Source organism: Mastomys coucha, unplaced genomic scaffold (genome assembly GCF_008632895.1).
Source record: "Mastomys coucha isolate ucsf_1 unplaced genomic scaffold, UCSF_Mcou_1 pScaffold16, whole genome shotgun sequence".
Taxonomy (NCBI): domain Eukaryota; kingdom Metazoa; phylum Chordata; class Mammalia; order Rodentia; family Muridae; genus Mastomys; species Mastomys coucha.
Window position 1 is genome coordinate 9,561,962 of NW_022196898.1, and position 12,551 is coordinate 9,574,512.

General features: G+C 42.1%; 1 protein-coding gene across 7 annotated transcripts in view; it reads left to right on the top strand.

Moving 5' to 3' along the window:
• The window catches only part of Med12l (mediator complex subunit 12L), a 329,972-nt gene that overhangs the window by 82,909 nt on the left and 234,512 nt on the right, over window positions 1-12,551 (top strand). For all 7 annotated transcript variants that reach the window (XM_031373910.1, XM_031373909.1, XM_031373912.1 and 4 more), the window contains 2 exons: window positions 4,391-4,522; window positions 8,207-8,333. In XM_031373910.1, the coding sequence (XP_031229770.1) occupies window positions 4,391-4,522; window positions 8,207-8,333 (259 nt within the window). The remainder of the gene's footprint in view (window positions 1-4,390; window positions 4,523-8,206; window positions 8,334-12,551) is intronic.

A 12,551-nucleotide genomic window follows, 5' to 3' on the forward strand; every position in this document is an offset into this window, starting at 1 on the left:
TTTCATTTGCAAGCACATCCTTTGAGTCTGGGATTAAAGAACCATCACTGAGAGCTTTCTTTTGTATCTGACCTCCAGTCTCTGTGGTTACATTAGTGTGTCACTGACTCAGTTTTCTGTTCCCTTTAACAATATCATTCAATAGTCTCAGTAGTACTTTAAAATGGCAAACCATCACACCATATGTCTTGTGATTTCTTCAGGAAGCTAGCATCTGATTTAGTGACATTTCGGTCTTTACTTGTTAAATCAGGGAAGATTCTTGTTTACTTTGATAGAGACCCCCAAGCTTAATGAGCCATACCCAAAGCCTACCTAGATGCTTGTTCATTGAGAGTTGTTAAGTTCATCACGTGTGGGAAGGCTCAACATTATTGTGGTGTGTTCATTCTGGAAATGGTGGCATCATATGCAATAACTGTGTGTCCTGAAATAGTAGGAATTTCACCACTAGCAGTATGCTCCACATTCACCAGACTGGGTTAACACTTCTGTTACATGAAAGACTTTTAGGTTCTCGTTTCAGAAATTATTTCCTATGATTGCTATTTATGCAGTACGTGGATACACTGTCTGTCTTAAGATTCTTTCATCCCATAACTCCTCCTTCTTGTCCTCCATCTCCTGTGTATCAATGGCCTCAGTGGTCCATTTTTTCTCTCCTGCATGACAGTGAGGTTAGAGGTAGAACCTGGGGCTAGTCCACAGACTGCAGTGGTCTGCAGCTTCCTGGGCTCTGCTTTCCTGTGGAGGTGAGCAGTGGCTTTGTGCAGCAGGTGCATGCCTCCTAATGTCTAAAACAAGAATGGCAAAACCTACATTAGAGTTGAAGATTAGAATTTATGCATATGAAACTATACATATGGGGGCTGGAGCGATGGCTCAGCGATTAAGAGCACTGCCTGCTCTTCCAGAAGACCCTGGTTCAATTCCCAGCAACCACATGGCAGCTTATAATTGTCTATAACTCCACTTCCAGGGCATCTGATACCCTCACACAGATATAATACAAGCAAAACACTAATGCATATTAAAAAACAAAATAAAACATTAAAAGCTATGCATATAAAACAGTAAGAGCCTCTTAGACTAATTCATAAACATTCTCTATTGCTAATCCAATCTTTTGGCAAGAAATTAATGTTCACCACCACCACCACCACCACCACCACCACCACCACCACCACCACCACCACCACCACCACCACCACCACCACCACCACCATCTTGATATTTTTGTTTTTGAGACAAGGTCTTACTATTTAGTTCTGGCTGCTCTGAGCTCACTATATAGACTAGGCTGGCTTGGAACTTAAACAGATTTGCCTATCTCTCCGCAGTGCTGGGATTAAAGGCATGTGGTACGTACTCATCTGGTTGGGAGTTAAATCTGTATGTATAGTTCTGACCGCATGTTTTTAGTTTATGCCAGCGATTGATCCCGTGCTTTGGCACCCTTTCGCTGCCAGTCATTTGCTCTTACCTTTGTGTGCTACAGTTCAGTTTGTGTTTCCCAACCCACCATTTCTATGTACCTTGTGCTTGTGTGTATTTCAAAGGGATGAGGTGAGTGTTGTGGAATTTTAGAATTTTGCCAGTATGAAAAGTATGTCCTTTGCTGGCTCCCAAGACAAATCCTCCTCCCTAAACATTCCTGGAGTTCCTTCACTGAAGATAAATTGTTTTAGCTGTGAGCCTTCTGTATGCACTGTTGTGCGCATGTGAGGCCACTCCACTTTTCTTAGATTTATTTCATTATCTCCATCACTGCCAGTTCTTGAGGCAGAAGAGTTTCATAGCAGACCGGGGATGCCAGGAGCATACATTTCTTTTCACTTTGAGAGGTTTTTTTTTTTTTTCCCCCGTATCTATATTCTCAGAGAATTATTAATTTATTGAAACAAATTGTATCAACATTTTAAAGATTCTGTGAATATGATAGGGATTTATCCACATGAATATTACTGATCTTTTCTCCTCTGAAGTTAAATATGAGAATATATTTTCTATTCAGTGCTTTGAAGAGGACTCCACAATAGAGGGTGTTCAATAGATACTCACTGAATCAACAAGCAGTTGAAATGCATGGTCCACCTATTTCATAACACTCCTTTCTAACCCTTATGTTTAACACATTAGTTTGGAAAAAGCTTCTCTATGGCCTAGACAGACCTTGCACTTAATATCATCTTCCTGCTTGGCACTTTCCCCAGACGTTTTCCAGTTTTAAAACTTTCACTGTTGAGTTCTTACTTTTACTATTCAAATACCAGTTTGCTGGCCCTATAGTTATATAAACAGTTGTATTTTCTGCCTTTCATGTATTTGTGTAAAACTACTTTGCACTACTTTGACTGATGCTATAACAATAGGCCATTGGAAGTTGGATTGTAGAACAATCTAAATCCATTCCTAGAGTCTTTTTGGTTAGCAGGGATTCTTGAGCCTGGTTTTAGGGAAGAAATTAGCTCTCTGGCGCTCTGGGGAACTGCAGGGATTGTTGGAAGTGCAGCATGAGGCAGAGGTGGCTGAGGCATGTATAGGTTTTGGAGGAAGATGAAACCCAGCTGTCCAGCCTGAATGGTCACATGGTGTTTTAACTTAGAGTGCATTTGGTTTTTAGTGAGGGATTTGTTTCTTTGGGATCTGAAGTGCACTTCAGGTGATACCAGCTGCTTGTGGATAGCAGGTAGAGATGGGGATACCCTGTGCTCAGTCACAGGTGATTATGGATAGCAGGTAGAGATGGGGATACCCTGTGCTCAGTCACAGGTGATTAGGAGTTTTGTGATTTGGGGTTAGTTCTGGGGTAGATACATGGGTTTTAGTCTTTATTTCTGATTACAGCTCAAATAATAGTTATAACCATTTTCAGACTTCTGTATGTGCGAAATGAGATCATACATAAACTAGGCAAAGCACAATGTCTGGTACATAGTAGTCCTGAGCAGAGAGATTATGACATTTACCAAAAGTTTTTAGTAGACTCTTTGGTTTTTATAGTATTTGGATAGTGTTTTCCTGTCCTGTACATTTATCTCTGTTTGCCAGAAAGCCTGTAATTTTCCTCTATGGCCCAGTTTGATTCTGTTTTTAAATAGAAGTAATGATTTTTTCGTACTGTAAAAACTTACAATGAAACTCTAATTGCTCCATCTTGAAACAAACAATATGAGCATTGGGCCTATCAAAATGTAAATTTCTTGGTTATGTCCTACACTGAATCTTTCCTGTACTGTTCCTTCATTGAATGGCCTTACAGAGCTCCTCTCGCCTCTGAGCTCAGGTTTTCTTTTTTATGTTTTTTCTTTCTTTTTCTTTTTTTTTAATTAGATGTTTTCTTTATTTACATTTCAAATGTTATTCCCTTTCCTGGTTTTCCCCCTAGATACTCCCTTCCCCAGCTCCCCTCCTCCTGCTCACCATACCACCCACTCCCACCTCCCCACCCTGGCATTCCCCTATACTGGAGCATTGAACCTTCACAGGACCAAGTGCCTCTCCTCCCATTGATATCCAACAAGGCTATCCTCTGCTACATATGTAGCTGGAGCCATGAGTCCTTCCACGTGTACTCTTTGTTTGGTGGTTTAGTTCCTGGGAGCTCTGGGGGTCTGGTTGGTTGATATTGTTGTTCCTCCTATGGGGCTGTAACCCCTTCAGCTTCGGTCCTTTCTCTAACTCCTCCATTGGGGATTCCATGCTTAGTCCAATGGTTGGCTGCAAGCATCTACCTCTGTATTTGTCAGGCACTGGAAGAGCCCTCCTTCATGATAAAAGTCTTGGAAAGGTCAGGAATTCAAGGCCCATACCTAAACATAGTAAAAGCAATAAACAGAAAACCAGTAGCCAACATCAAACTAAATGGAGAGAAATTTGAAGCAATCTTTCTCCCTCCCTCTCTTCCTTTCTACCTCCCTCTCTCCCTCCCCTTCCTTCCTACTTCCCTCCCTTCCTTTCTTCCTCTCTCTTTTTTGAAAAACATTTGTTTATTTATTTTATATGTATGAGTACACTGTCACTGTCTTCAGAAATACCAGAAGAGGGCATCAGATCCCATTACAGATAGTAGTGAGCTACCATGTGGTTGCTGGGAATTGAACTCAGGACTTCTGGAAGAACAGTCAGTGCTCTTAACCGCTGAGTCATCTCTCCAGCCCCCAGTGGTCATTTTCTTTAAGGAAACTCTGGTTCTCTTGGAATTGCTATACATTCAGGTGAATTTTGAGTGTTTTCTTTCTTAATAATTGGGGTTTTTTCCCTCTCCTGCTTAAGATAAAAGGATTTGAAAGCACTTTGCTAGTAAAATTTGGGAATGAAGCTTTAAGGATTAGGTAGTCCTTTGCTTACATTAATGTGATGCTGTTGGTACATGTCTCTTGGTCATTAGGTTGCCCCCAATGATGAAGCTGTGGTGACGTTGTTATGTGAATGGGCTGTGAGCTGCAAGCGGTCTGGCAAGCACAGGGCCATGGCTGTGGCGAAGCTCTTGGAGAAAAGGCAAGCAGAGATTGAGGCAGAGGTAGGTCTGTTTTTCTCTCTTCTTATGCAGGACATAGTTAAATATACTACTGCGAGGAGGGATATCTTCCCTTCTGCCATATAGCATTAACTTCCTTTGTCTTGAGAAAGGAGTGGGAGGGATGCATCGTCTTCTTAAGACTCATAGTAGGATCTAAGTAGACATGGATGATATTTCCTATTCTAGAATAATTAAGAAGGTATCTTTAAAATTAAATTTGACATTTAGATAAGAACAAAGAAACCCAATTTTGTGAGATAGAGATTCATAAAACAGCAGTAAACATATGTAAACTTGTATAGTGTAAACTAACTTTATGATACTTTGAAGCCACCTCATGTATTAGTAGATTTGAAAATATTTTCTAGAGACACGATTATGAGATCATAGATATCAATTTGAATTATTTTTTGAGATTATGACTTAGTTCTAGATAGAATCATTAAAGCCTCAGATATAATAAGACAAAACAAAACAAACCAAAAACCAAAAAAACCCCGTAGCCAGCATTTTTCAACATTAGCTACTATTGAAGGGGAATTTTCTAAGTGAGCCTTCTTTCTTTGTTGTCTTTTGTTTTTCAAGATAGGGCTTCTCTATGTCACCTTGGCTGCCCTGGAACTTGCTCTGTAGACCAGGCTGGCCTCGGCCTCAGAGTTCTACCCACTTCTGCCTCCCTAAAGTGCTGGAGTTAAAGAAGTGTGTCCCCACACCCAGCTTAAATTGAGCTTTCTTCATATAAGCATTAGCCAAGTGGCCACAGGGAAAATGTGCGATCTGTTGAGGACTGTGGCTGGCCTCACCTTGATGATTTCTGGCCTCCTGTGCTGCCCGGCTTCTTTCTTCTCCTCTCTCCTCTACACAGATCCCAGAGTGGGCTTTTAGAGGTGTAAACAGCTCATAGTTCCCCCTTCCTGAGGTAGACAGAGCTCCCTAAAGCCCACAGAGTATCCCTTTGTTTGCCTCATCTGCCTGTCCTATAACATCTGGTACCTGTTGTCCTCTGGACTACAAGTTCTATCCCTAATCTTAGTTGTTCCATTCCCTCACCACATACAACTTACTTTTATTTTTGGGCCTTGGATCTTGCTGTTCCTTCTGGATGGCAGATTCTGCTTCTGATTGTCATGCCCAGTGTCTCTCTATAGAGCACTTCTGTTCATTAAGTGTCACTCCCTGTGGAGCATCCTTAGGCAACATGTCATCTCCTGGGTGATGGTAAGTCTGTTATCACTATGAGATCAGTATCCACCCCTAGCAGCTCTTAGCACGCCAGTCAGGTTCACTGTTTTCCCTCATTGCAGAACAAGTGAATGTAGATGATGTGCTTACTGTTTAATGTCTGCCTTCCCCTGTCAGAAAGTGAGCTGGACAATAGTGACCTTGCCCATCCTGGTCAGGGCTCTGTGTCTGGGTCTTGGGTACTGGTGTGAATGCATGAATGCCCACCTGGCTCTCAATAAGGCTGCTAGTAACTTCTGTGGAGTGAGGGGGAGTGGAAGGGGAAGGACACGTTCACAGATATCTTCTCGCCGGTTGGCAAAGGGGTGTTCCTCAAAAACGAGACATCACGTTGTTGCAGTTGGAACTTGAAGATACTGTGAAGGGGTGAGCAAATGGCCACTGAACAGTGTAGACAAGGAGAGGCTTTCAGGGTTGTTTTCTACATATGAGAAGCAGGCTGTCCTGTGGTAGCCATAGTGACCAACCAGACCTCACCAACAAAAGATGCATTTCTCACTGGTTTGTGGCTCTTTCTAGGTTTTTTTCTGTATCTTTTTGTACTAGTTTCCTTTTCTCGCTGTATTTCATAATGCACACACATGTGCGCCCATGGAGAAGTTTCACATAGAGCTTACATTCAAAGCCGAAGTAAACCAATATCTAAAACATGTCTTTCTTAGAGATGGCTAAGATAGTAATTTTTATTTATTATTGGAGTCATTAACATCTGACCTTAGCAAACAGGATAGACTGAATAACTGGTATTTTTTTTCTTTATTAGATATTTTCTTTATTTACATGTAAATTTCTCCCTTCCCAGTTTCCCCTCTAAAAAACAAAGAAACAAACGAAAACAACAAAAACAAACCCCAGCTGCCTCCCCACTCCCCATGCCTGCCACCCCACCCTTTCCAACAATATGAACTAACTAGTACCCTCAGAGCTCCCAGAGTCTCAACCACCAACCAAGGAGTACACACAGTGGGACTGATTGCTCTGGCAGCATGTGTATAGTGGAGGATTGCAAATTCGATCATCAATGGGAGGAGAGGACCTCAGCCCTGTGAAGGTTCTGTGCCCCAGTGTGGGGGAATGCCAGGGCCTATAACTGGTATTTTAATATAACATTCTTAATAATTCAATTAAAGACTAACATCAAAACAGAAAACATCAGAGAAGTATCAAAAAATAGCAATGATGGTTCTTGTTATAGCTAAACAGTTTAATCTCCTGTCTTAGTAAATTCTGTAGTAATTAGAAGTTAAAATAACTTTCCTGGATGTGTTTCATGAACTGCAGAGATTCTTAGAGGCCCTAGGAAATGCTTTTGGTAAAGTGTAATGAATAAGCAAAATCATATTTTTGGAAGAATTGTTTGCTTTTTCAGTTTATACCTCCTAATACACATTCATAAATATATCTTCATGATACATTCACACAACACAGTGTAATCAGATTCATAACCATGCACCAGACAGTCCAGGAGAACATGATTAGACATGGACTCAAACTGTTCCTGGCAGTTTTGCATAAGAGTATGTGGTACTGTCTTAAATATTCAGTTGGGTACTTTCACAGTACAGAAGTTACTGTACAGTACAGGGCAGAAATGACTGTTCTTTGAATTGAGCTGAATTGTTGTGAAGTGTTTTCCTCTGTTAGAAATTACATTCATGTGCTTGGTGATAGTCACTGAAGGAAAGGCCATCCAGAGACTGCCCCACCTAGGGATCCATCCCATCTGTAGACACCACAAACCCTGATTGACACTATCGCTGATGCCAAGAAGTACTTGTTGACAGGAGCCTGGTATAGCTGTCCTTTGAGAGCTTCTACCGGCACCTGACTAATACAGATGCAGATACTCACAGCCAACCATCGGACTGAGCTTGGGGACTCCAATGGAAGAGTTAGGGGAAGGACTGAAGGAGCTGAAGGGGATTGTAACCCCATAGGAAGAATAACAATATTAACTAACCTGACTCTCAGAACTCCCAGGGACTAAACCACCAACCAAAGAGTATACATTGATGGGTCCATGGCTCCAGCTATATTATGTAGCAGAGAATTGCATTATCTGGCATCAGTGGGAGGGGAGGCCCTTGGTCCTATGGAGGCTTGATGCCCCAGCATAGGGGGATGTTAGAGGGGTGAGGCAGGAGTGGGTAGGTCGGTGGGAAAACACCTTCTTAAAGGCAAAGGGGATGGGGGATGGTATGGCGTGTTTGTGGAGGGAGACTGAGAAGGGGGACAACATTGGGAATGTAAATAAATAAAATAATCACTTAAAAAGAAGAAATTACATTCGCTGTGGCATGTGGTCTTCAGCTATCTGAAATCTTAGTTGCAAGTTTTGCCTAAGAGGTCAGCTGTTTATAAGAGCTGGCTGATCATCACCTGTGGCGACTGTGCTCAGCCTGCTCTGCCTACTCCATGCTCCTGTTTGTCTTTACCTTGTAGAGATGTGGGGAATCAGAAGTCCTGGACGAGAAAGAGTCAATTTCTTCAGCATCGCTTGCAGGATCTAGTTTGCCTGTTTTCCAGAATGTTTTGCTGAGGTTTTTAGATACACAGGCCCCATCGCTGTGTAAGTAAAGAAAGTGTTTTGCTTTGGGGTGTGGGGTTTCTTCTCTCTCCTCTATTCCTCTCCTCTCCCTCCCTCCCCCATTCTCCCTTTGTCAGCTAAGCCTTCTCTTATTTGCATCTTGTCTAAAGTTCTTGGCACTGAATATAATTGGTTTTACTAAGCAAATGTACTATATTTTTTTTCAGTGGGTAAGTTTTGTTATTTTTACATCAGCGAGGTATTCAAAAACTTTAAAATGTAAAAATTGAGTATCCTCATACCCTTATATTGAGTGCATTAGTTTCTGTTTTTCTGAGTCTCTTACCCAAACAGAGGGATGGGTGTTCTGGGATGTTTAACTGTGCACCATGATGTTAATATTTTGCTTTTGGGGCTGCCATCTAACATTCTGATTTCTGTTACACTTAAGGGGGCAGGGGATGAAACAGCAATATTCTGTAGACCTGAAGGCTACTAGAGCTGATAATGGATGGGCATGGCTTCACCATTCCCCTTGGGATGTCTCCATTACCTTAAGCTGATGTCCTCTGACTTTGGTGTTGGGAAGCTGAGAGTGTGGAATTAACAACCAGCCATTAGGAATACTGAAGGTGGACATTTTTGAAAAGTTATAGTGCGAGCAGTATTAGCTTTCTAGCCATTGTTGTGATATTCAGATGAGAAAATATAACGACATTTTGGGTAATATCTAGAGCAACACAAAAATGGCAGGGGATATAGAGGGACGGGGAAGTTTGTGGAAAAGAGGTAAAATACCACACTGGATACACATTCTTGTGACTGTCTGGAGGAGGGGCCCTCTTTAGGCTGAGTGGAGCCTGATACTAGATCTTTGGGACAAGCAAGGGGAGGCTTTCCTTTAACTAACTGGAGGCCTTATGATGAGCTTTGGGCAGTGGTTCTCAACCTTCTTAATGTTGCAGCCCTCTAATGCAGTTCCTCATGGGTCGAGACCTACAGGTTGAGAACCGTTGGCCTTGGGGAAAGCAAGTGTTGGAGCAATTCAAATGGTTTGAGTGTAGGAAACAGGAAGATGAGAAGACAGAGGAGAATTCCCTGAGAGCAGAAAGCTAGGCCCGGGCAGTAGCTGCTGTCAATCATCTTGGGCTATTGGGAGGTGCACATTTGTTTCAAAGTTGCTGCCTCTACCCCATTTCAGTTCTCTTTTGGGGGAGAAATGTCATCTCTCCTCTGCCTCTTCTGGATCACACTTCCTGCCTGAGAGACTCCATCAGTTTCCCTCAGAAGAGGCTGCTTACTGTTGTGTGAGAGGAGACACTTCTGTACAGTGTTCAGGGAACTGAGCACAAAGGCTTTTGAATGAAGTTTTGTTTGTTTGTTTTTTTGTTTGTTTGTTTTATTTTGTTTTGTTTTTGTTGTTTTTTTTTTTTTTTTTTTTTTTTTGGTTGATGTCTATGAAAGTGACCATGCCAGGAATTTAGCTTTGTAGATCTTAGCCACACGGTTTTCTAAACTTGTCCAAAAGGAAGGTTTAGATATAAAGCTTAAGAATGTGGCTGCAACACTGAAAATCATAATGTGAGCTACACAGATGGGTTATGAATTAAAGACAAAAGACTACAGAGCTGACTACGGGCCTTGTGTCTGTTTTTACTTTCCTCCTTTTGTTTACATGGCTTAGCATTAGTTACTTTTCTCATTGCTGGGATGAGATGCCTGAAAAAGGATATTTAAGGCAAGGTTTATTTTCACTCGAGGGCACAGGCCAGCATGGTGGGGGCATCATGGCTCCTGGTGCTTTTGAGGCAGCTGCTCATCCTGTACTCTGGAGGCAGAGGGCACAAGCTGAGATCTTAGCCAAATGGAATGGTGCTCCCCACACTTAGGGTCTTCCCTCTGCATCACAGTCTGGAAATCCCCTCACATATGTGCACAGAGCATCTCCTTTTTTTCATGATGAGTCTAAATCTTACCTAGTTTATATCAGGACTAGCCATAACAGGATTCCCCACCCTGATCTTACCTCCTTAGTACTTAAATTGTTTTGTCATAAAGACTTATTTGACATAGTGCACATAGATACCCAGCAGAGGCAGCCCTTTCAGTATAGTTAAAGGTAGTCACAAACCATTTTAGTAATAAAAGAGACATTTAACTATGCTTTGGCTTGCGTTATGAGGTGCACAATCATTTAATTTCTAGGAACGACTATCATTAAACTTGAAGTTGTGTTTAGCATAAGGGGTACACAAATTTCGGTTATAGCTGAGCAATAAAAGCCTGCCCAGCAGGGTTATTGAGAAGGCTCTGCAGTTAAGAACACTCATTGTGTCCTTTTTCTAGCTCCTCCATTCGGGACCCTGTGCTCAGTCCAATGTATTGCTGTGAGCATCCACCTCTGCATTTGTCAGGCATTGGCAGAGCCTCTCAGGAGACAGCTATATTAGGTTCCTGTCAGCAAGCACTTGTTGGCATTTACAATAGTGTGTGGGTTTGGTAACTGTATATGGGATGGATCCCCAGCTGGGACAGTTTCTGGATGGCCTTTCCTTCAGTTTTTGCTCTGTCTCTGTATCTCCTCCCATGGATTTTTTTTTTTTTTGATTGTTTTTGAAAGAACACTCATTGTTTTTCAGAGGACCCAGGTTCCGTTCTTAGCACTTGTTTTCAGTGACTGACAGCCACCTGTTGTAGCTCCAGCTCCAGGGTATCCTAAAACCTCTTCTCACTTGTGAGGGCACTCGAATACTCACACACAGAAAAGAAACTTAACCCACCTGTCGGTGCTTGACACATGTTAGTGCTGCAGTAAATGTTTGAATAAAACTTAAAAAAGAAAATTTACCCATGTTTTTCTTTGACATACTATACATGTGTGTAATGAATTCTGGTTACTCTTGTTGTCTCAGTTAGGATTTCTATTGCTATAATGAAACACCATGACTCAAAAGCTAGTTGGGGAGGATATTGAGGATATTGCTGTTCATCACCAAAGGAAGTCAGGACAGGAATTTAAGGAGGGTAGGGACCTGGAGGCAGGAGCTGATGCAGAAGCCATATCGGTGTAGCTTACTGGCTCACGTCCTCTGGCTTGCTCAGCTTGCTTTCCTATAGACCAGGACACTGATTTTAAAAATACCTTACAGATGGGTAGGGAGGCATTTTCTCAGTTGAGGCTCCCTCCTCTGCGATGACTCAAGCTTGTGTCAAGTTGACATAAAACCAGTCAGCACAACTGACCCCTTGTCATCATGACACACAAACATCACAATTAAGCTGCAGCTCTTTCTTATCCCTAAGATCTCACATTAAAAACATAAACAACTTTAAAAGTCCCTCTGTCTTTGCAAATACAAATACTTTAGTCCCTTTAAAATAGCCAATCTCTTAAAATTTAAAGTCTCTCAACTGTGGGATCCAGTAAAATTAAAAAAACAAAACAAAACAAACAAAAATAAAAACAAATGCTTTCTTATTTCAAGAGGGAAAAATCATGGCAGTGTGACAGTCAAATCAATTCCACCCATCCAATGTCTGGTCATGATCTTCTGGGCTCCTCCAAAGGGCTTGGGTCACTTCTCCAGCTCTGCCCTCTGTAGTGCACACAGCTTTACTTATAAGCCCCAGCTGGCTCCACTCCATTGCTGCTGCTCTTCTTCGTGGTTATCCCATGCTACTGGCATTTCCAAAGTGCTGGGCGCTTTCTCCAACAGTCTGTCATAGGCTCTTTTCCTGATGCTAAGGTTCAACTAATTTTCAGGACCCCTTCAGTCCTGGACCTTAAACTACCACTGAGGCTGCACCTTCACCCATGGCTTCTTGTGGTCTCACGGTGCTAAGCATTAGCTGTTCCCTGAGACCTCTTCATGCCTTCAAAACCAGTATGACCTGGATGACTCTTACACATAATCGAGTCCAGCTGCCAACACAAGGTACAATCTTGGCTGCTCCTGGAACACAGCTGTTCATGCTCTCAGGAACACCTCCCAGAAGCTTTTACTTCAGTGATGCTGGTCTCTTCTTAATCACCTCTAATTTCTTAGCTCCAGCTAACCAGCATCAATTGTCCCAGTAATACAAAGGTTTCACTTCATTGGTGCCAGTCTCTTGTTAATTTTGGTTGACTCTTCAGCTCCAGCTGACAAGAATTACAGAATCTTAATTTAAAATAGCAAATAGTCGCTTGGCAGTGGTGGTGCATGCCTTTAATCCCAGCACTTGGGAGGCAGAGTCAGGTGGATTTCTGAGTTCGAGGCC